At 48.2% G+C, this 23,411-nt stretch overlaps 5 protein-coding genes, 1 non-coding gene and 1 pseudogene across 8 annotated transcripts; 3 read left to right on the forward strand and 4 right to left on the reverse strand.

The window, feature by feature from the left end:
* Positions 1 to 1,056: 1,056 nt before the first annotated feature.
* Positions 1,057 to 2,647, forward strand: LOC117849387 (uncharacterized). The gene has a single exon (XM_034730924.2). The coding sequence runs from the start codon at positions 1,178 to 1,180 to the stop codon at positions 2,525 to 2,527; it is 1,350 nt and encodes a 449-aa protein (XP_034586815.1). The 5' UTR covers positions 1,057 to 1,177; the 3' UTR covers positions 2,528 to 2,647.
* Positions 2,581 to 6,443, reverse strand: LOC117849397 (putative F-box protein At2g02030). 2 transcript variants are annotated; one of them, XM_034730938.2, is made up of 2 exons: positions 6,168 to 6,443; positions 2,581 to 4,451 (listed from the first exon to the last, which is right to left on the reverse strand). In XM_034730938.2, the coding sequence occupies exon 2, from the start codon at positions 4,435 to 4,437 to the stop codon at positions 3,139 to 3,141; it is 1,299 nt and encodes a 432-aa protein (XP_034586829.1). In that variant the 5' UTR covers positions 4,438 to 4,451; positions 6,168 to 6,443; the 3' UTR covers positions 2,581 to 3,138. The 2 variants fall into 2 exon arrangements, with proteins under 2 accessions (XP_034586829.1, XP_034586822.1); XM_034730931.2 differs by having other exon boundaries at positions 2,581 to 4,457.
* Positions 6,444 to 9,740: 3,297 nt separating this feature from the next.
* On the reverse strand, positions 9,741 to 9,821 carry TRNAL-AAG (transfer RNA leucine (anticodon AAG)). The gene has a single exon. It is a non-coding gene; the product is annotated as a tRNA-Leu (tRNA).
* A 1-nt stretch (position 9,822) lies between these two features.
* On the forward strand, positions 9,823 to 11,751 carry LOC117854957 (peptidyl-prolyl cis-trans isomerase FKBP16-1, chloroplastic). 2 transcript variants are annotated; one of them, XM_034737257.2, is made up of 8 exons: positions 9,823 to 9,983; positions 10,107 to 10,304; positions 10,403 to 10,437; positions 10,523 to 10,616; positions 10,737 to 10,797; positions 10,928 to 10,973; positions 11,086 to 11,156; positions 11,341 to 11,751. In XM_034737257.2, exons 1-8 carry the CDS (start codon positions 9,922 to 9,924, stop codon positions 11,416 to 11,418), a joined length of 645 nt encoding a protein of 214 aa, XP_034593148.1. In that variant the 5' UTR covers positions 9,823 to 9,921; the 3' UTR covers positions 11,419 to 11,751. The 2 variants fall into 2 exon arrangements, with proteins under 2 accessions (XP_034593148.1, XP_072147560.1); XM_072291459.1 differs by having other exon boundaries at positions 9,894 to 10,026.
* A 38-nt stretch (positions 11,752 to 11,789) lies between these two features.
* On the reverse strand, positions 11,790 to 13,796 carry LOC117847824 (disease resistance protein RGA2-like; annotated as a pseudogene).
* An 837-nt stretch (positions 13,797 to 14,633) lies between these two features.
* Positions 14,634 to 16,718, forward strand: LOC117838759 (large ribosomal subunit protein bL12m). Its single transcript, XM_034718912.2, has 2 exons — positions 14,634 to 14,830; positions 15,696 to 16,718. Exon 2 carries the CDS (start codon positions 15,729 to 15,731, stop codon positions 16,305 to 16,307), a length of 579 nt encoding a protein of 192 aa, XP_034574803.1. The 5' UTR covers positions 14,634 to 14,830; positions 15,696 to 15,728; the 3' UTR covers positions 16,308 to 16,718.
* Positions 16,719 to 16,894: 176 nt separating this feature from the next.
* Positions 16,895 to 18,415, reverse strand: LOC117838749 (uncharacterized). The gene has a single exon (XM_034718902.2). It carries the CDS (start codon positions 17,955 to 17,957, stop codon positions 17,013 to 17,015), a length of 945 nt encoding a protein of 314 aa, XP_034574793.2. The 5' UTR covers positions 17,958 to 18,415; the 3' UTR covers positions 16,895 to 17,012.
* Positions 18,416 to 23,411: the final 4,996 nt, after the last annotated feature.

The following is a 23,411-nucleotide window of genomic DNA, read 5'->3' on the forward strand; positions in this document are numbered from 1 at the left end:
TACTCTTTCCCAGCACTATAGTACTTGCAATCCATCACTGACTAGCAATGAGTTGCCGAAACGTATAACGGTTCCGTTTTGTTGCTTCGCAAGTTCGCAAGCATGGTACAGCACCAGAATTCAAACAAAATGGGCAACCACAGGTTTCCAGAGAAACCAGAGGCTTTAGTTTTGTTTTGTTTCACCCGCCACGGCGCCACGTGGAAGTAAACCATGCCATACTTGAGTAATCAGAAGCCTCCCATCATCGCCGCGGTTCAAAATGGCCTCACCTCACCGTGTCAAACCGCAACTCAAAGCCAAGCTCACCGCTCTCGGCCGGTGCAGAGGATCCGTTAAGATGGGACCAAGATTAACCAATAATCAACTGTACGGAGCTGTTTCTCAAACAGTCAAACTAAACTAATCCTATGTAGGCCCGTTTGTATCCGCTTATAAGCGGCTTATCGGTGGAAATAAGCGAGAATCCCACCAAACGTTTTACTTATTTCCACCGATTCTCGCTTATATGGTAAGCCACTTCAACGATTTGAACTACGAGAACCGAAAAACAAGAAGCGAGAAAACCTTCGCTTAGATTATAATCCAAGCGGCTAGAAAAAGCGTATAGCCGTAGTCTACTTTAAGGTTTCCTCTCGCTGTCGCTGGGCCCAGACGCCGCGTGGCGACGCAGGCCCACGTCGCCCACCACCTCGCTTACGAGGTGTTAAACTTTAACACTGTCACATCAAATGTTCGGATGCTAATTAGGAGAACTAAATATGAGCTAATTATAAAACTAATTGCAGAACCCTATGCTAATTCGCGAGACGAATCTATTAAGCCTAATTAATCCATCATTAGCAAATGGTTACTGTAGCACCACATTGTCAAATCATGTACTAATTAGGCTTAATAGATTCGTCTCGCGAATTACACTCCATCTGTGCAATTAGTTTTGTAATTAACCTATGTTTAATACTCCTAATTAGCATTCAAACATCCGATGTGACGGGTGTTAAACTTTAACACCGGTGAGCCAAACAGGCCCTAGTTTAATGCGCTCGCGGAGCTCGCGCCACGGCCCCCTCTCTGACCAAGAAGTCACAGCGCGCAGCTCACTGCTCCAGCAATCCCCTACCCCACACGCACCACGAACTCGAGCAGCTGTAGCTCAGCTCAGCCAAGCTCCCAACCCATGGCCCGCGGCGAGGCAGGAGGCGACGCCGGCAAGGGCGAGGAGCCGGCCCGCAGCGAGATCCCCGACGAGATCACGGACGAGATCCTGCTCCGCCTGCCCTCCCGCTCCGCGCTGGCGCGCGCCGCCGCCGCCAGCGGCGACTTCCGCGCGCTCGTCTCCTCCCCGCGCTTCCTCCGCCGCCACCGCGCGCTGCACCGGGACCCCGGCGCGCTCCTCGGGGTCTTCACCTTCTCCCTCAGCAGCGACGGCGGCGACGGCACGGGCTTCCACCCCGCGGAGCCGCCGCACCCGGCGGCGGCCGCCGCCCGCGCCGTCGCCGGCGCCGCGGACTTCTCCTTCGGGTTCCTCCCGGCGGATCCCTCCGCCGCGGACGGAGCCGGAGCCGAAGCCGAAGCCGAGGGGTGGATAGTCCGGGACTACCGCGACGGCCGCTTCCTCCTCGACCGCGTGGCGTCGGGGACCGAGAGGGGCACCGTGTTCACCGAACTCGCCGTCTGCGACCCCCTCTCCCGCCGCTACGCCCTGCTCCCGCCCATCCCGGAGGACCTCGCGGCGACCGTCGACGGCGTGCTCAACGTCTTCGGCGGCCGGCGCGCGTGCGAGCCCTTCCTTGCCCCCGCCGAGGCCTGCTGCGACGATCCCGACGCGGCGCCGCCCTTCACCGTGTTCTGGACGGCCCGGTGCCAGCGGAAGGTCGCCGCCTTCGCCTTCTCCTCGAGCGACGGGCGGTGGCGCGCGCTCCCGTCGCCGGACTGCTTCATCTGGCGCCGGCACAGGTCGCCGTTCAGCTGCCCGATGCACACCGTCTGGAACCGGCGGCACTACGCGCACGGCCGCTTCTACTGGGTGGACTGCCTCACCAACCGGTGGCTCGTGCTCGACACGCGCGCTATGGAGCTCGCCCTCTCCATCATCCCCTCGCCGGCCGGCTACTGGGAGGAGCACGTCGCCGTCGTCGAGGCCCCCGACGGGAACGTCGGCGTGTTCGCGCATGACTTCCACCACCCCGGCGGCAAAGCCGATCTCCACTACTACACGATCGTGCAGGACGCCGACGGGCCGCGGTGGCGGCTGGAGAACACGATCCCGCTGCCATGGCCGGCGGCGTACCACCGGCCGTTCTGCCTCCGGGGCACGGCCAACGGGTGCTTGATCCTCGAGGTCAGCGAGGAGAAGCCGGCGTTCATGGCGAGCTACCGCGTCAGGGACGCCGAGCTGTTCAAAATCGACGTCAACAGCTTCCAGCTGGAGAAGATCTGCCAGGCACGGTGCGCCGGTGGTGCTGCCGGGCAGTGTTGCTGGCCGTACTTCGGATTCCCGCCATCGCTGTCCGTGCCCACTGTATGAGCAGCATGTGATATTGCTGAACAAAATTATGTTCCAGCTGGCTGCTCATAGAGTTAGAGCCTTGAGTTTGTCTGGCATATATATAATAATGATAACAATACAAGCAACAATTTGTCCTGATCCAGTCTGTTCACAATCCCAATGCATACATACAGATACAGCTTACAGGTACAAAGCAAAACAACAATCTCAACATTATTCAGCTGTACAAACCCCACAAGCAGGGGTAAACATTACCCAAAACTTATAGGTTACAGTCACAGCCATGTCACTTGCTGTTTATTAAGTTCCTCTTGTATACTCTGTCCCATTGCCATGGATTCTTATTTCCACCAGTACTGCAGCGATGAACAGCTCCTAGCTTGCTGTTTATTCAGTTTCTTTTGTATACCCTGTCCCATTGCCATGGCCTCTTACTTCCACCGGTACCATACCAGTGCGCTAATACAGCATCGCACCTTACACACAAACGATGGCAACTTGTAAGAGGCAAAAGGAACCAGCTGATGTACAGTCCACAGAGAGAGACCGAGCCGGGTGCTCCTAGATTGCTCTGTGTTTCGATATCTTCCACACCCTAGATTGCTCTGTGTTTCGATATCTTCCACACCCTAGATTGCTCTGTGTTTCGATATCTTCCACACCATGTTCATCGTTCTCTTTGTTCTCTTAAAGGACCGCTCGAGGTCAGCTGAGGACCATCCAGTGAAACCGCAAGATTTACCACGGCCTAACGAGGAAGAGGATGACCCAGCGCCTCGAAAAGATGGTCCAGGGTCTGCTGAGGATGGTTCATTGACACCAGAACTGTTTCCATATGATGACGCAGTCGAGCTCACCAAGCCAGTCACAGCAGGTGCAAAACTCTCCACAAACATGCCACAAGATATCAAAGTCTCGCCAGAAGGCATGTTGATGTACGAAACTGTACAATCCTGAAGATCTATGCAAATGAGTCTGTTTTGGTTGCCAAAGAAGATCTTCCTCTTGAGCTGGAAAAATGGGCTCATGCCCACAGGTATCCTAAGAGCAACGGTATGCAAGTGGATCCAGTCTTCTTGATGAGTCAAGTCCACCACCCAAATATCAGAAACTATATTGCCAGATGATCCATCACAATGATTTGACAATGAAAGAAGCTTTCCTTCCCCCTCAAATAGTTCCAAATCATGTTTTCTTACAGCATCTGGGATGGCAATTTTTGTGAACGTCTCATCCGTCAGATTGAGCATAAGGATATCTCGAGAAAAGCTGGAGGATGCCTCGTTAAGAAGTAGCCAGTACATGCTACCATTAACAATGACTGCCTTCGTTGCCTTTAGAAGCTCTGCAGATTCACGTATGGTCCTCCATGACAGCACACCGATAGTGCATATTTCAAATGCCAAGAACTGCACACAGTGACGGACAGAGACCACCTTGTACTGTTTTGTGGAGTGCACAAATCCAACAAAATATTCAGAGCAAAGAGACCGTGACTTGAGTACGGAATCTGGCAGTCTCAAATGCTTCCTTGTTGTGGGATTCAAGACCTCAGCATTGCCTTTTATATCATACGCGCACACTAAGCCATTGCAGGGGCCTGACATCTGAAACCTATTTGAGAACACAAGTTCCACGCTTCTGAAATTCATTGTTGCAGGATCAAATGTGTACAAGTGGACTAGGCCATGATCAAGCACGGTGAAACAAGCAATGGACTGGTGGAAGCGGCAAGCATTGTTGAGGTGACGGTCCACAAAATTAGGTTCTTCAATGCAGTCACGCCAGAACTTGCATACACTGCGAAGCTTGACTACAACCCTACCAGGAAGAAAAGCAAGGACAATCCCTTGGGCATCCTGAGGAACGTATACTTGAGCTTCTGTTGTTTCATTTTGCTTATCAAGATCATCGCTGTTGCAGTCCATGTCTAGGATGCAATCTACAACTATGTCCAAGGTAAAAGTTTAGTCAGTATGCAACAAAAACATAAAAACAGCAAGACAGGGAAATTCACTGATACAAAACTGTAGTGGAATAAAAGTATACCCTTTAGTACACAAAATAAAGTATAATATCTTTCTACTTTATCAATTAACATCTTAGGTCAAAAGAGAATGGGTTCGGTGCTGCTATTCGAAGTCACTCATAAACTACTGAATTACATGTAGAACATATTCAAATCAGTACCAGCAAGTTCTAACTAAAATTGAATCCAATATGGATGTGCCAGATTGATGAAATGGAGACTTAAACTTAACACTCCCTTCTTCCAGAAAATGGATACTGAATACTACAGATGTAACTCTACAAATCACAATAAGAAGAGACTTTCAATGACCATCCATAGAGGAAAACATTACTGGGCTATTGTCATAAGCATTAAGTGAGGTATCAGAATCAATAAAACTTATAGGTGGAAATAATAAAAGGTGCACAAGCATACCAAGTTCTAAATCAAGAAAGGAACAACCATGGTACAAAAAGCACAATACTGAATCAATATGCTTTGCCCTCTCCCTAACATTTATGATGCACTAAAATTGAACACTCGCATATTAGTAAAGATATTAGACCCACCCAACCCTATCTCCAATTTTAGATCACTGGACTTCACCAAGGACAAATCAAGGCACTTTGACAGAAAATACTTGTTATTTTTGCCATCTCTCTGTGCAGGTTTATTCTACTGTTAGAAGCAGGGATTCAGGGAAGTTAGAAATGCACTCCTATATCTACATAGAAGCAGGGAAGTCTTAAGCAAGTTTTCTCCCCCTTCAAAACACTGCAGTGATTAGCATTAGCTTCACAAGTTAGGTGGTAAATAGAGGTCTAAGACTATGACCAATTCCATCATCTGGATGGCATTTATGCATTTTCATTTAGAGATCATGGTGAACCCCTATTCCCCATGATAAAAGCAAATATGGAGATTTCTTTAAGGGATATATTATTGTCGTGGATCATGTCCCCTAAAATGCAAAGTGAGTCAATAGATGAATGTTCTAATAGTATGAAAGTTCAACTGCCATGCCTGCTACCAGCTAGTAACTTGATATATGCAGCCACCCGATCTAAACTGTTTGCCAAAGGGTGCTGATTCTACCAATGGTCTAGCTAAAATGGTAAGAGACCTGGTATACGCACAAATCATAGAAACAGTACATGACCAATGGCACAAAGATCTGCTAGTTTGTGCTGCTAAACTCCATTTCACATAATACTTCAACATGATCATGGATCATGTCTGAATCAAAAAGTATGGCTTACAGATTCCTAACCACAGGTGTGACAGAGTTAATAAGAAAAAGCTAAGGGCAGATTTGGCAACTTAGGAGACAGACAAATCCTGTTAGGAATGTCAAACACCAGGAATTTAGGTGCCTGCAGGATCTTCATGGATAGGGTTTTCATTAGATTGCAGTAAGCTATGAACATGATGAAATAAACAAATCCTACCTCATGAAGAGCAACAGTATCAATCTACTAACAAAAACAGTTATCGAACAACCGAAGAACCCCAAAATTGAGGCGAAGCAGAAGAGCCACCCTCGAAGCAAAACGCACGATCTGTACAGCATCCCAGTCCTTGTCGAAGGGATGAACAGATCGAGGTCGAGGATGACAGAGGGGAGAGATGGGAAGTGTAGTTTCTGACCTTGCCTAAGAGGCTGAAGGCTTCCTTGGATTCAGCGATATGGTCGTCGGTGAGCTACCACCGTCGCCGCCTGCGCGCGGACGCCGGCAGGAGCCCTCGATCCCCAGTCGCCGCGTGCTCAAGAGGAGCCAGAGATACCCCGCCGCCGCCTGCTCAACGGGAGCAGTCGATCCCCCTTCGCTCCCTGCGGGGCAGGGAGTGCCGCCGCCGCCTTCTCCGTCGGTGGTGCCGCACGGCACGAGCGAAGTGACGAGTCGAGCCGAACGGGCCCGGCGAGTTCAGGGAAAAGGCAAAAATAAAAACAAGTCCAACTTTAGCCCCTCGTGTCTTGTGTTGTTTCCTTTTGGTCCCTCAAGTCAAAATGGGTTGAAATTTATTTGTACTGTAACAAATATGGCATCGTTTGGATCCGATTTTGGATTCTAAAAATCTGGATTTTGGATGGATTTCCAAAATCTGGATTTTGGGCAAAATCTGGATGGAATTGTTTGGATTCCTAGATTCCAAAATCTGATTTTATAGCTATTTGTTGCATACATGACTTTTTTGCCCTTGCTACCATTTCATAGCCAACCTGTTGCTCAATATCAGAAGAGGGGTAAATTAGTAATTTTCATGTGCAGAAGCTGGTGGAATCAAGCCTTTAGCAGATTCTGGGATTCATAGAATTTGGAAAATTGGCTTCTGGAATCTACACCAAAATCTGACCTGTTTGGAGCCACTTTGGATTCCAGATTCTGGATTCACATAATCTGCCATGCTCCAAACGGGGCCTATAAGTTTACATCCAGGCTCATACAAAAAAACCCTTGAAAGAAAGAAAAAATACATTGAAATCCTTTTTATGAGCCTACTGAACATCTTCATCGTCACCAATTTAAAACTACAATGAGATCGAAAGATGAAGGCATACCCGCTTGGATGAATAAGCATAACTTTTTTTTCATTTTCTTGAAAAAGGCATGAGTGGCACATCGAACAAATCGATCTGCACCTGAATAGTTGAAGCTCCAACAAGAAGTCATCGGTTGTAACTCCATCACAAGAAAAGGGATTTGCATTTCACATTCTAATAGCATACCCCAATCCACGAACGATAAAGAACCCAAGAAAGGTATTTATACACAACCTAATTTTGTTAAGGTTGTAGTAGACATACCTCACAGGATCAAACCTGAAAGATTCATCGCCATCATCGTAGTTGCCAGAGATGACTTGATGGACAAAAACTCAGCAACGGTCATAACACACCACTAATTAGAAACCAAAAACTAAAACCTAACTATCTAAGCAATTATAACCTAGTGGGCATTGATCAGTTGATTACCCTGTATCAATGGCCTCTGGAGAGGTCGTCGGAAGTGAGGAACCAACAAGATCAGTGCCAGAAAAGGAGATCGCTTTCGAGGTTGTATTTTTCGCTGGAGATGACCTTTCTCCGGAAGATCTTATCCTAGTCCCTTATCTAACCATTTAGCATTGTTAATTCTCTCAATCCATCGCAAGTCATTCAGAGATTTAATCTGATTTAATCCTCTTTTAGATCCATCAAATATTTGCAATAATTACACAATTGACTGTGCATCATCTCGATGAACTTTTAAATGCATATTATTTGATGTGAAATCACAATTGGATTGCTTAGTGGTTTTGCCTATCGAACATAGCTTATTGAGATCTAAAATGTTGCTAGGAGATGCCGTGGTGGGATTTAGAGGTGGCGATGTAGGTCGGACTAATGAACAGGATAAAGTAGAGGATAAGAGAAGATAAATAATCGATTTGACTCAACCAAATAACACTAATTATGTATTACAGTCATCATATCATCTTTCTATATAAACCATTCAAAATAATAGTGGTGTGAGACTAGGGACCCACATGAAACTACCATCATCATAAGATATAAGGAACAAAAATAGACCTTTTCCTATGAATATTTACCTATTCGTATTTCCTATCTAGAATAGCGCTACCTAGTTTGTCAAACGTTTTTTCTTTCTGTAATATTATCCCTTAAATTCTAGCTAATAAGTGAAATACTAAGTCCAAACATGCCAAAGTGTATGACATGTGGATCGGAAGCTAATAAAATGTTGATTACATGATTGTCATGACTAAAATTAGACGTAGTAATGTTAGGCTCAAACCATATGAACCTTAAAATTGTTGACTAAACCCTTCAACCTATTTAGCAATTCATCCAACTAAGGTGTTGAGATTAGAAACATATACTTCGAAATCATAGCCAAAAAAATTGAATTTTGTTGGTTGATCCGTTTGTGGCGCACAACGCACCTCAGCACAATGAGCAACATAGTGGATGACAGGAGATTGGGATCTGGGGAGATGTTGAAGTAGCAACAAATTGGAAAACATGCTTGTATGTTGCGCGCTTGTGCTTCCTATTTGTTCTAGGGTTCAGACAAGCACAAGGGATCTGGGTGCGGACGTGAATTACGAAATCAGAAGAGCAGCAAATACTAGTGCTATGGTGGCACATAATGGACTTGGGTGTTGGTTTTTTAGTCCTATGGGCCAGCCTGAAAAGGGTCAGATCCATTTTAAGTTTGTCACCATTTATATCTTGAATGTTATATCCCTTCAACTTTTGTAAACAAAGACATGAATGGATGATGAAAACAAGAAAAACAAAATAGATTCTTTCTCTTAAAAACTATAGAAATTTACTCTACAACATGTTGTTCAATAAGGAGGCGAGGGATGCAATTGCGGGCTAGCAATGGCATCAGGTATTTGAGAAAAAAAATAGGAGAGAGTGATGAGGGTCAGAGGAGGAAAACAGTAGGGTTAAAATAGAAGGGATGAATGTGGTTGCATGTTGGTGGTGACGTTAGATTACCAAGGGAGAGAAAGAGGAGAGGAAGAGCTTAGGGTTAAAAATGAAGGAACTAGATATAAGCAGATGTCGAGATCAAATGGATACCTGACATTACTCATTTGACATGGAGGCACACAAAAGGAGATCTTTTAAAAAAATTGAAGAAATATAATATTCTCATATGAAAAAGAGCTTGCTATTTATGGTGATTATCAAGCCATAGTTTGCAGATTAAATATAGATAGGAAAAAAATCTGTGGATTATTTTTTATGTTGTCATATTGAGTGCAAATCATGGAAGTGGTTATGAATGTTTTCATGCTTATATGATGTTTTGTATTAGTTAATTAGGGAAGAGGAGAGGATTTCCAAGAGTTAAGTATACTAAATTTAAGTATGTATAATTCAACGTTCACCACTTCATCAGGAATCGAGCTTCTTAGGATTCCAATCTGATTTTTTGCTGGGCAATGCTTTCGTCCTGATTTTTGCTGGGCAATGCTTTTGTTCCGTTCCGTCATCCATCTTCGTCTTTTGGTGTTTTTTACAAGATTTATTGCAAAAAAAAAACACACTCAGCTTGATGAGAAAATAAGACTCGATTGACCCAAAGGGCCAAAGGAATTGGAGGGTGTGCGGGTGAGAAGAACATTCCAGCAGATCTTAAACTACAAGGGTAAAAATAAATTGTTTTACGAAATTAAAAAAATAGCAAAAAAAAGGAAAAATTTTGACGAGAGTGGGATTTGAACCCACGCCCTTTCGGACCAGAACCTTAATCTGGCGCCTTAGACCAACTCGGCCATCTCGTCGCGTTGTTAGCTACATTTTCTTTCATTATATATTTCCTATCTGTAGCTTTATCTCGCGCTTATCCACTTCGTTCCCCGTCCGTAACCCGAAGCCGCAACAATGGAGTCTGCGTCGCTCACGCCACTCGGCAATCCATTCCCGTGCACCTCCCAGTCTCCAAGGTAATGCAGAGCGGCATCTTCTACGGTCTCAACAAGAAAATTTGTGAGTCTCGCTCGTGTTCAGTTTTCTTAATTTCGACGCTCCATTGAACTCTCTATGCGAGTTTTTTTTTTTTCAATCAGATGCCGGTGTCCATCGGAGTCCAAGAAGATCCGGTTGGCATGCCGCAGGAGGGCTTCCTCTCTGAAGGCAACCTGTGATCTCTCTAGGCGGAGGGCAGTTTCAGGGATGGTGGTTCTTGGCGCAGCCGCCTCATGCATCGATCCTCTTGCCGTCGCATCGCCTGCGCAGGCAGCGATTCAGGAGCCTGACATTATCAGGTAACCTGCATCGCCTAGCGTAACGAGTCACAACGGATAGATCGGTGCAGTCGGTGGTTGAGGAATCTGATGCCTTGATTTCGTTTTGAAGTTTTCAGGTACCGGAAGCTGGACAGTGGAGTCATACTCGAAGGTACAAGTAGCAGTGACATGTTCTTGCAGAGTTTTCAGCCAAGTTTCTGACTACTCATGGAAGAATTGTGCTTCTTGAACTGAAGATGTCGTCGAAGGGGAGGGACCTGAAGCACGGGAAGACGATCTGGTGCAGTTCAACTATGTCTGCCGCCGCGCAAATGGTTATTTCGTGCATAGGTGAACACAGTACCATTGACTATATGCAGTCCATACACTGAAAACATGCTGCAGTTTCAGTTTGATCAGTTCCAGTCTTCTAGTGGTCTCACCATGGTTTCCCTGCATTTTGTAATCCAGCACGGTGGACCAGTTCAGCGGTGAGAGCAATCCGGTGACGCTTCCACTAGGCGGAGAAGAGGTTATAAACTTCAATGCTGAAAATTTTTCACATCCTTCAGAAAAGTTCAGATCTCCTCTAGGTTCACTCCGCCTCAGTTTCTTGTTCTGTGAATTTGTTTGATGTGCGATCTAGCTAATGTGGTATTCAGATGATTCGAGGCCTTAAAGATGTCCTAATCGGGATGAAGGCTGGAGGTACATCAGATATCAGCTTAGTTCCAGACAGCATACAAATTGTGCTGTGAATCTTGACAGTTCAAAAACGCAACTAAAAATTATACTTTTTTCTCGATGACTCGGTATCCAGGCAAGAGGAGGGCTCTAATTCCTCCTGAAGTTGGCTACATCAGCGAGACCTTGAAGCCCATACCAGAAGAGGTATAATAATATATCCTTGATGAACTCTAGTGCGTGTCTTTTTGTTTTTATGTCCTTTTGGATTTCTCTTCTCATGAAGGAACAGTAGTAAAATGCATCTCTAAAATGTAGACTTTGCAAGTACTTGACGGTTTATATAGTTCATTTACAATTACTCTTCTACTTGCCTTGGATGTTATTACAGTTTGGACCACGGCGGAGTCTGCTGTCTCATGCCAAGGAGCCACTAGTGTTTGAGGTTCAGTTGCTGAAGGTCCTGTGATTCTGCATTTCTGCCATCGTATCATGATATCATCATCATTCTTGGTCAATGCAGACACAGTTCCAAGGGAATCACAGAGTTCATTCTGAACTTGAATTTTCTACCATGGAAAACGAAACCAGCAAGTTGAATTAATGAAAGAGTCAAATAGCAGCCATCCCAGCTTTTGTCAAAACATCAGACCCTCTGGATAGTTATGCACTGTAACTGGAGAAGCGTATTAAAATTTTTCTGAACTTCCTCACGAACATTTGCAAACACATTCGCTAACTGCAAGTCATCATGGTTGCAGTGTTGCGCTGTGGAATTCAATGACCAGTTTTTTCCTGATAACTTGTTTGAGAGCTTTTAACTAGGGGTGTTTGGGAAACCCCTGTTAAAGTTTAACACCTGTCACATCGGATGTTTGGATGCTAATTAGGAGTACTAAACATAAGCTAATTACAAAACTAATTGCACAGATGGAGTATAATTCGCGAGACGAATCTATTAAGCCTAATTAGTCCATGATTTGACAATGTGGTGCTACAGTAACCATTTGCTAATGATGGATTAATTAGGCTTAATAGATTCGTCTCGCGAATTAGCACAAGGTTCTGCAATTAGTTTTATAATTAGCTCATATTTAGTCCTCCTAATTAGCATCCGAACATCCGATGTGACACTGTTAAAGTTTAGCACCTCATATCCAAACAGCCCCTAACTGCTAAATCCAAAAGTAAAAAAAGAAGAAGGAAAAATGTGATTTTGAATGCCATCGCTGTTTTCTATGCAAAGGTTTTTATTGTTTATCCTCTCTCTCGATCGTGCAATAAGCGGTGTAGTTCAGACAGTAGGAAGGGAATATCGACTTGCACAGCAGCACAGGCAATTCCGATCGGTCGCTGCCAGTGTCACGAACTGGAGTTGTCAGAGAGGCGTCTTGCAGGCTGACGAGCCCTCTCACCGGCGAGCCTGAGACGGCGACGCCGCGCACTGTCACGTGAGGTGGGAGGAGGCTGCCGGCCGCAGCGGCGACGTATCCACCGTTGCCAAGCCACGACGGCTCGGCGTGGCTGGCGGCGAGCACTCGCCGCCACAGCCTGTGGTCCGGGCAGCGCGACCTCAGCAGCGCGCCGACGACCTTGGCGCCGAAGAAGGAGCCGTGAAGCCTCTCGGCGATGGACTGGCCCACCGCCGCAAGCCGCGGGTCCGCCTCGGCGTCGTCCGCGCCGCCGAGCGCGTGCGCCTTGAAGAAGAACCAGTACTCCGCTGGCGGCAGCGGCCGCACGACGACAGGCTCCGTGGTGCCGAGATCGGCGATGTGCTTGCCGTTGCCCGTGACAAGGACCCTGCTGCCCCGCCGCCCGCGCCTTAGGACCGGCATGATGGCGTCTATCGGCCGCCTCCTTCGCGTGTCGACGTTGTCGAACACGGTCAAGAACCTCTCGCCGCGTAGCTTCAGCTCTAGAAGCCCCAAGAGCTCGCCGGCGCCGGCGCCGGAGAGGCTGGCGCTTGACGTGCCGGCAACGGTGAACAGAGAGCGCAGAAGCTGCACGGTCTCGCTGGCCACCGTGAGGCTCATGCAGTGGAAGTCCAGCATCAGGATCAGCGAGAAGCGGCGGCGCACGGCGGGCTCGTCGCAGACGTGCTGCACGAGGGTGGTCTTCCCCAGGCCGGCGCGCCGATTATCGGAAGAACGCCCAGATCGCCGCCTCCATCGCCGCCGCCGTCGTCTTGCAGCAAGAAGTCGATGACGCGGCGCCTCTCGAGGTGCCGGCCGAACATCTGGCAATCCACGTAGATGTTCGTGGCCAGCGGCCGGTGCAGCGCCGGCGGGCAGCACTGCAGCAGCATGATGAACTCGGCAAGATCGCCGGAAACGCCCTCCACGCTCGCGAGGACGCCGTCGAGCTCGCCAGCGCCGCCGCCGCCGCCGCGGAACAGCATCCTCCTGGCCGCGACGCGCAGGCGCTTGGCGGGGTTGAACGAGCTTGGTCGAAACAAACCCCGCCGCAGCCCGCCGTCGCCGTGGCCGTCACCCTCGTCCTCGTCCGCCTCCTCGATCGCCTCGCCGCCGCCGAACACGTCGAGGAAGTAGCGCCCTCGGTGCGCGCCGTCGGCGAGATCCGAGAGCCACTCGAGAAGCGCGCGGCTCGCGATCCGCCGCGCGTCGGCGGCCTCCGCCGCGCTCTCGAGCTTGACGACGAGGTGCCGTAGCCGCAGGAGCTTGCCCTCGACGCCCCGCCGGTCCCGGAGCCGCCCCGCGAGGAAGGTTATCGCCCTGCCCACCGCGTCGGCGACGACCGCGGACACGACGGCTTCGTCCATGCTCAATCAAATCCCTTCGACTGTTACCTCTACAGTTCGAACAGGACCGGCGCTTAAGCAGTCGCTCGCGTAGCACGCCGAGAGCCCGAGACCTCACCGCTTCTGGCCGCTCTAGCTCACCGGCCGTCAAGGTGCAAGACCCACCCAATGATCCGTCGATTTTTAAGGAAAAACTAAACGACAAGATGCCAAGCCATCGAAGATGGTATGGAACATTGTTCGAGTTCGAGATCGTCGATCATATATTGGTGCCAAGCCGTCGACTCTGAGGCTGAGCGTGTGATTTTGACGACCTAGCAACTAGTATGATATTATCGATCAACGACAACGTTCCTAGTCTTCACCTCTTCATTCCAAAATCGCCGAAGTGTCCACATGAGGACGCCGTAGTAAGACCATTTCCATTGCACTGTTGGCAATGAAGGCATGCTTGTTTCTTCAGGATCACCCTTTTCAGTTTTTTTACTGGCTTTTTGTTTGTTGTGTATAAGTTTTTATTCTGGGGCAAACTATTTTGCCGTTTCCAAGTGTGTCTTGGTCAACATTTTGTTTTCATTTAGAATTAGGGGGGCTTGAATCTTGCAAATGTCAACCTTTGGAATGCTAAAATTTGGCAGATTCAGATTTTAAGCCAAAAATTAGAAATGCCCATCGGGGCAAAACAAATGCTGCCTTGACCATACAGATTACACGAGGCCTTGACCAAAACCGAAGCATGGCCGGAACTCTGTTAACTCTGAGGCGTTTCCTCGGCCTAGTAGGCTGTATAAACCAAACGCACCCCAAAAGCGTCTAATTGGCCCAGCGGCATGGCGCATGGCCCATGAGCCGGCAGCAGGGGAGCTCAGGCCCAGAAAGCCAGAACGCATAAGCAGGCCAGGCCCAGGAGCTCAGTGACGACGGCTTCCCAATCTCTCGCTCGTCTCGCCGTTTCGCTCCACGCAGCCGCCGCGCGCCTACACCCCACCGGCGCAGAACCCTAGCGCCGCCTCGACAGCGCGCGCGGCCGGCTTCTCCTCGCCTCCCCGCGCCACTGCCGGCGCGTGGACGCCGCGCCGCATAAACGATTCCCTGATCCGTTGCTGAGTTCTGAGCCACCGAGGTATGTGCCCATTTCCAATTCTTTACGGTTGGGATGGATGCTCCAATCCCGTCCAGTTCGTCGCAGATTAGTTTGATGTTGTCGGTTTAGTATTTTCGGAGGTCCTCGCGCGGAGCGATCTAGCTTTAGTGGTGTAGGATTTGGCTTTCACCGGGCCTGATCTGAGGCTAGAGTGATTTGGAGGAAGTATCATTTAGAGGGGTTCATTGCGGAAATCTGGAAGCATGGATCTTCTAGGCCTCTTGTTCCTGCGTGTTAGGGTAGCAAGTTGTGAATCATTTAGGTTTGATGAATTGAGAAGAAAAGATTCTTTTGCTGAATAACCGGTGATTTGATTAGTTGGTGAGGGCAAGATCAATGTGACGGTTTGCTCCAGATACCATTAAAGTTCAGGTTAATTATTAGTCTTCTCTGCTTATGAGTTGTACTTTACCAACTGCCAATTGGGCCTTGTGTTGTATGATTGTATCTGTTGCTCTCCCTGCATATTGGTATGCAGCATTTGTGAACTGGGTGAAGCTAAACTGCTAAAGCATCCTACCTTTTATGGGTTATGAGAAAGTGTTATATGACAGAGCCATTTTTCATGAATCAAGTTAGTCTGCTTGTGTATGTATGGTTGTGTGAATACAGTTGTCAGTTTATCCGAATCACTGATTACATACTTTTAATTAGCTTCAAAACATGTAACATAGCCACCTTGGAATGCTGGACTGGCCAACACTTTATTAACTTGTCCTCTTAGTGACTTATACATGTTCCTCTATTTGTGCTACTAAACAATTGTGGTTCAAATGATCTCTGAGTACGTAGAAAGTTTCCGTGGCTTCCCATTTGATGTTATTTTTTCTGGGTCCTTGTGCAGGGAGAGTGTTCCACTCACATAGCTGATAGTAGGATGAGTCTCTGTACAATAGCAAGACGGCTATGTCTTTCAAGACCGTCCTCTAGCAGTCGTCTTTCAGCAGTTTGGGCCCATCTATACAGCACCGAGGCTGCAAAGGACACAGGTGCTAAGAAGTACAAATACCCTGATGTATATGATCCTTATGGGCCCATGCCACCACCATCAGAGAAAGTTGTGGATCTTGCTGATCGCATTGCTGCTCTCCCTCCTGAGGAGATCAAACAGATTGCTCCAGCCCTCCTCTTAAGACTGAACCAAGAGCCACCTCAGGCGATATCAGGCCAGGGTTTCAGTTTTGGTGCTCAGGGTGGTTCTGGTGCTGGTGCTGCAAAGGCTGAGGAGAAGAAAGCTGAGAAGACAGTCTTCGATGTGAAGCTGGAGAAATTTGATGCTGCTGCAAAGATCAAGATTATCAAGGAGATCCGGACGTTTACGGATTTGGGGCTGAAGGAGGCGAAGGAGCTTGTAGAGAAGGCTCCTGTCATTCTGAAGCAATCGCTCACAAAGGAGGAAGCAGAAGCAATCATAGCAAAGATCAAGGCTGCTGGTGGTGTTGCCGTGATGGAGTGAAGGGATCATCTTCGGGACACAACAGGATTTTTTTTATTTCTTCCAATTGCTGTTGTTACCATGATGGGCATTTGAGATTGCACATTGCCGTGCCTCTGCTGATGGATGAAATGGTTCAGCTACGTTGGTAACCAAAGTGAGAAACGGGACTAGGGTTTAGTTGCTATGATGATAGCCTTGACTTGGTTCTAGAATAAGCTTTCGTTGGCCCGGACACGAATTTTCTGGTGGAATGCTGTGCACTATAACTCAGTCAATGAGTGCGGACACCATTGCCATGAATGTGATGTCTCATACCTTCTTTTCTGTCTTGTACCTTTTATGACTTGAAAAATGGGCATCTATTGTGAAATCTTTCTCCCATACATATCCCAGTTACACCACAATGTAAGATTATTGTTCTTCTGCTCATTTGTCTAAGAAATCTCATGTTCTTGACTCAGCATTTCGTCATATTAGCAAATTAATCAACATCGTACTTTTGTGCTTGTGGCGATGGAGCATTTCATCTGGTGTGCTTGGATGAATTACCAGTGACAAGAAACTTTGATACACTTGAAGTATTCCCTGTTACAAATTTGTAAAGCTGAATAAGCTTTCAATGCCATTCATATTAACAGACCTTTGACTGTGGCACACATGAAAACAAGAACAAGATCGTTGCCCCACCCTCCAAATTTCAACGCTGCCATATATGCCATGGCCTCATTCCGTCCTCCATGCCTGAAGGAAGAAACAGAAGTCAGTCCCTTCACTCTGGATGCCATTCCCTCCGCTGTCCTCCTGGATCTCCGGCGCCGCGCCGGGCTTGAAGACGAAGGCCGCTTGCGAGCCTGGCCCGGCGAAGAGCCAGTCGTGCACGTCCCAGATCACCTGCACCGGCGCCTGGTCGACGAGCACCGTCTCGTTGCCCCGGAACTTCCACTGCAGGTTCTTGACGTGCAGCAGGACGAAGCCGTCGACCGTGACCCACAGCTCCGGGTCCCTGATGGCGCCGGCGGCCGGCGAGCACTCGACGACGATCTCGTGCTCCTTGCTCCTCCTGGCGTCGAGCCGCGCGCGCGCCGCGAAGCTCCGGCGGCCGAACACGCTCTCCCGGCGGCACACAAGCACGGCGTCCTCCAGCGACGGCCGGGACTTGGTCCGCTTGTAGGCGTCCTTCTTGCCGTCGCCGAGGAGGAGGACGACCTCGTCGTTGCTCACCACCGCGACGTAGTACCCGCCGGCGGGCTCCGGGCTGCCGCCGCCGGCGAACTTGGCCCCGCGCAGGTCCCAGAATATGTCAGCGCGGTCGCCGCCGCCGACGTCGAGCGCCTTGTTGCCCTTCTTGCTCCAGAACGGCCACGGCTTGAGCTCCACCTTGTGGGTGACCGGCCCGTCGCCGCCGTCGTCGCCGGGCCGGTCGATGGAGATGGTGAAGGACTGGTTGATGAGGTTCTTGCTCCAGACGGCGGTGACGAGGCGCGGGGCGCCGCTGATCTTGGCGAGGTACACCGACACCGTGGAGCACTGCGCCGCGGCGGCCGAGGGCGGCGGCGCCCTGCCGCCGGCGGTGGCGGAGTCGTCGCACGACGTCGCGCCGCCGCTGCACCCGACGTGGTCCTCCATCTTGCTGTACGGCTCGCAGGATTTGGAGCGCTTGTGCATCATCAGAAATCAAATCCTCCGTACTGTTATTTATATATATATTATTAACAACAACAGGATCAAACGCATTGGCATGGGCTGTTCCACATTCGTCGCGTCAAGAACATGTTGGACATGAATTGGGCTCCTCCACGATCGTCGTCATGGGCTGCATGCGTGGGCATAAACGACATGAACGAGCAGTTAAAAAAACAAAACAAAACAAAAAGCGTGGAGAGGAAGAACATCTGGACAGGAAATGAATCAGGAATCGAATAAAAGAAAATGTCGTGAACAGTTCGACGTGAGGAACATACCTTCATGTCCGTTTGCAATCAATTCTTTTTTGGTTCCGTTTGCAATCAATTCTTTTTTGGTTCCGTTTGCAATCAGTTGCGGTGGAGAAAACTCATCTTTTTTTTAGAACGAGGGAATTCCTATTTGGGTGCGAGAAAGGAGGTTGACGGAAACGAAGAAATGACCAGGAGACAGAAAGTAAAAAGGGTGGCGGGCGTCTCAAATTAGTTTCTGCGTTTTTACAGGTGGGATGAGGATCTTGCGCATGAGCCACGGCACTGCATTGTATTGTTCGGTAGCTGCTACGATTTGTAGCCGAAAGTTGGGTAGCGGTATTTTGTTCGACGGGTGGTAACGCAAGCGGAAATGGAATCAGACTTGCAGTGGGATTAGGTTAGGCATCACAAGCTTACAAACACAAATCAATTGAAATCGTGTGTTTCAAATGATGATTCCAAACATATCCACATATAGCACATAGTGGTCAATATCAGACGAACGATAAGAGACCACACTGTGTTTGGATGATATTTTCTTGAAACATTTTTTTTCCGATGGTGGAGCAATTTGATTGTGAAGCTTCCAAAAAAAAAAATGTTCCACATTCGCAATCAAAAGTGTTGTAGCTAAAAAGCCATCCGAACAAATTCAAGAATTATTTTTAAGATCCTTGTGTAAGAAATATAATGGTGCAATCGAATTTTAATTTAAAATGTTTCGTTTAAAATTGTATCTTTTCGCATTTGTACGTGGCCTTTTGTTTTCTTCCATCCGGCCCGCTAGGCTGGCGGCTATGTGAGATCCCTCAGCCCAACATGGTCGCACCGAGCCTAAGGAGGCCTCCTTCCTCTCTAAAAAAAAAACTACCAGGCCTCCTGGGTTGGGCTGGGATGTGCAGCAGTTAATGATATGTTTGTTGTTGCTCTAAAAAAACTCTGTGGGCACCATTCCAATCCAGCTTGTGGAGATGCCAGAGTGATCGAAGGTGACGGCGACCGGTCGGACGCCGGCGCTGACCGGCCGCCGCACGCAGGCGATGGTCATACGTACTAGATGAATGATCGGCGTCTTTTGAAAACACGATGCCAAATCGGTCAGGTTACCGTCTTACGGAGCGATCATCTTTTTCTGGATTTGCTCCTAACGCAGACACTTGATAAAACAAGAAGAAGATGGAGAAGATTTGTTTCTGATGCTAAACACTGCTGAATGTAGCTAGCGTTCTCACCGCTCGACTGCTCGAGGTCGCAGCCATGCGAGCTCTGACTCTTTGCGCTGATGGCGGCAGCTGCGGCGCAGATTGATTTAGAAAAAATTATGAAATTTAGAAAAATCAAAATGAACTATAATTTGAAATAAATAGTCATTGCCAAAGTGTGATCGTAGAAACCAACAGAAGCAAGTTGAAGAAAGCAACTGCATGAAAGTAAGCAAGCAAAATATAAAATAGGCTGCCACTTTAAAGAAAGTCACCTTATTAAATTCCAAACGGAACCTGATAGTGGTATGGCAATGTCATGTATGTTGATTACTCGATCAATAATTTTTTTGACTTTTGCAGGCTGCAATCCAAATAAAATCAGAATAATTTATCAGCAATAAGTTGTTTTCACAAGTGCCAAGGGTAAGAACTTTAAGAAAATTAACTCAGTGTATATTTCAATTACCAGACACTAACGCGCCCGGTATTTATCAGCATTAACGTCAGCTTTAAGAACGCACCGAAGACCTCCTTCAGAACTGCAGTTCGTCAGCATTAACTCAGTGGGCATCACCAATCCAGCCAAGCTAAAAGGCTTCTGGAGGCTGCCACTGCCAGAGTGGAGGTGACGGCGACCAGTCCAACGCCGGCGCTGACCGGCCGCACGTACTAGATGATTCCGGCGTCTTTTGGAAGAGAGAGACGAACATTATCGCCAATGCAAATTGGTCGGGTTACGGGGTTGCTCCGATGCTACAAAACAGCTCCAAGTCGCAGCAAGAACGCACGGCGCTGATGGCGGCGGCGCGGCATGGATTGTTGCTTGGTCAGAGTCTCCGCCACCCTGGCGATACATCTCCGCGTCCCCGCCGTCAAATTGCGGCGGCGGCGGCGGTGGCGCAGATTGATGGTGCCGGGTCGTCTGACTCCCGCCGCCGGCGCCCATGATCCATCGTGCTGCGATGCGACCACCGGCGCCTGGAGTGGCCGGGAATTGGAGCTGGACGACCTCGCTGCACGCGCGCACGTTCCGTCGTGCAGGCTCAGTTTACTTTCCTCCTTTCGGGTTGCCCATGCCAAGACTGGCTACGACATTACGTCGTTGGCACGTGCCATCACTTGTCAAAACTCCCAGCTGCTGCAGCGGCCAATATATGGAGTACGTGTAAGTGGCCATTAGGCAACTGTGCAAAGTTTTACTGAACTATCATGTTCATCAATATGAAACTGCATTATTGTTTCTCCGATAATCCACTGGAACTATACCCTCCTGTGGTAATATTATTACTGGTCCTCTCAGCCACTTTAATTTTCTGTAGACAATGCAGTGCCAACTGACATAGCGAGGCAAATGAGTGGATTACTGAAATGACGCTGCTGGGATCTAATTGAAGCTTGAAAGGTTACAGCAAATGAATATAGAAACCCCCAACCGACAGCTAGTATCCTAGAACCGTTACAAGTTAGCAACTACCAAATATACACCATGAGTTGCTAAACAGATTACAGAGATATTTCAACACAAACGTAATAATTTTGCTGATGGAAACGAGCACGTTGAATTTCTGATCGCATGCAAAACGACGAGCAGCTGGGTGTAGCAGCAGCGCCGTCTCCGATCCCCGTCCGCCGCGGGCATATGGCGCCGTCGACAGAAGCTTCTCCATCGGATTCGTAGGTAATTTTACGTGTATTTCATTATTAAAAGGCCGCATTTCAAGTGTATTTCATTCGTAGGTATCTTATTACCTGTGTATTTCAATTTCTGTATTTCATTGACAGGCCGTATTTCAAGTGTATTCCGTTCATAGGGATCTTACGTGTATTTAATTTTTTTTCTTATAAATTATCCATGTTCTAGACTGATTAAGACTTTTGATGAGCGACTAAATTAAAGTGGCACTACCACTTTGGTGGCTTCATGCGCATTGACGTGCACGTGTCTGAGCCGCATCGTGCATGGGGTCAATCAAAGGGTTCGCCAGCCGACCGTTCGGCTGCATGCCTGCATATGCTTTGATTGATCCCAACACTTGTCAATTTTTCAGAGTACTTCCACGCTGTTTTATAAACTGTCTTTTTTTCCCTTCTTCTACTAAAATTTATGACAAATATCTTGCCATTCATTTTAAAAAAAATATTTGCAAGTGTAACACTATTCTCAACACAAAAGCTAAACCGAGAGGCCTTTTGGTTCAAGCTTAACCCAAAAGCCCTCTTGTTACTTCGTTGAGAGAACGGGAGGAAGTATTTGACATACATTAGGTTGTGGGGTGAGGGAAGCTTCCATGGCCGGTGCCTTAGAGGGATGGCCGTGGGCGGCGGCTGGACCGGTGGAGGAGGTGAGGTGTGAGCAGCATGGCCAGGCGGCGATGGCGCTGCCGCTCGGGCGGTGGTGGACAACCGGTGGGTTGGGTCAGCGGTGGGGGCAAGCCACCGTAGTTGTTAGGAAGGGTGGGGAAGGGGCCGCGGCGGGGGCAAGCCACCGTAGTGGTTAGGAAGGGTGGGGAAGGGGCCGTGGCGGGTGGCAGTCGTGGGTGGTGGTGGTGGCCGGCAGTGGCAGGGAGGGAGGGGCACCAGAGAGGAGGAAGATGAAGGTGGGGACACTCACTGGAGATGAGGACGGTGACGTCGTGTCCGTCTCCGCAGATCTGGATGGAGAGGAAGTACGGGGAGGGGAGGGAAGAGGAGCAATGGAGGTTGGGAGGCGACGCCGGTGAGGTGGAGGGTGGCGGCGGTGGGGAAGGATCGGGCGGTGGGGGGGCGAGAGACGTGTCCGTTTTTTTCCTGCACATAAGGTTGGGCTTGAGCGGTTGTGAGCAGTGCCGCGGGGCTCTCGGCGGATGGCTATTCGGAAAGCCCCTCCGTCTAGTCACCTCCTATTCTCAAAAGGAATTTCATGTTACGACTTTTAATTTGTACGTGAGGGCAAAATTTTGAATGACCTTTTATTTTCCTTGATGCATTTTATTTGAGAGGTCTTTTGTGCGTAATTTCACGTAAAACTGTCGAATCCTTTCCTCGTCAGGAAATTTTTGCTTGTTCTTTACTGGACATGAGTCATGACGTACTCCTGGGTGCTCTAAAAACACGAGCATCACTGAAGATTGTGGCACCTCGCACGTCGACGTGCGTGCGTCCGCGCCGCATCGTGCATGGTCAACCGAATGGTGCTTACCACTCGCTGCTGCCCTGACCGATCGTATCAGCTGCTGTCAACGCGTGTGTCGCCGTGAAGAGTGCAATGCACACTCGCAATCCTCCGATATCGTGTTTAAATTCATGGATTTGTTTGGACTTTTTTTGGTTTTTGCAAAAATCTTGAAGGACACGTACTAGCCTAGTACGAACTAAAGAATATTGTGGTGCACCCAGCTGGATATGTATGATTGCGTGTCATAATTGCGTGCATGGTTGTTTGGAAAGTTCGTATTCTACGCAACCGCGACGACGGAATCTCGACCGTATGATATGCAATACGGTATCGACGTGTTCAATAAGTCGCAAATATGAGGATGGGATCGATTGCTTTCATACGGTGCCATGGTGATTGCAGATTCTGACCGACTACAGGCATGTTGCTTGGATAATAAGGCTATAAGGAATGGGCTCCAGAAAAGCCTTTTTTTTCCCCTTAAAACTTATTATCGAGCTAAGAGTTTAACACTTACTTGAAGCCTTACAAATGCACAAAATTTAAAAACTCGCACAGCATTTTCATCCGGTGCTGTAGAACCAATTTTTCGCTGTTGGTATATTTTAGGAACGACACGGTATTTCGGTGCTAGAGAAAACGGTAGATTATGCCATAAGTGGTTATATTTTTGACAAATTTAATGGTAGAAATATTTATTATATTTATGGATGGAGAAAGTGTTGACTTTTTCAGGTCCTGTTTGGATTCAGGGTTAAATTTTAGTCGGCTAAAAATGAGCCCTTGATGATCTAAACAGTGGGGTTAAAGTGGGCTAAAAATTAGC

The sequence above is a fragment of the Setaria viridis genome, chromosome 1, assembly GCF_005286985.2.
Source record: "Setaria viridis chromosome 1, Setaria_viridis_v4.0, whole genome shotgun sequence".
Classification (NCBI taxonomy): Eukaryota; Viridiplantae; Streptophyta; class Magnoliopsida; order Poales; family Poaceae; genus Setaria; species Setaria viridis.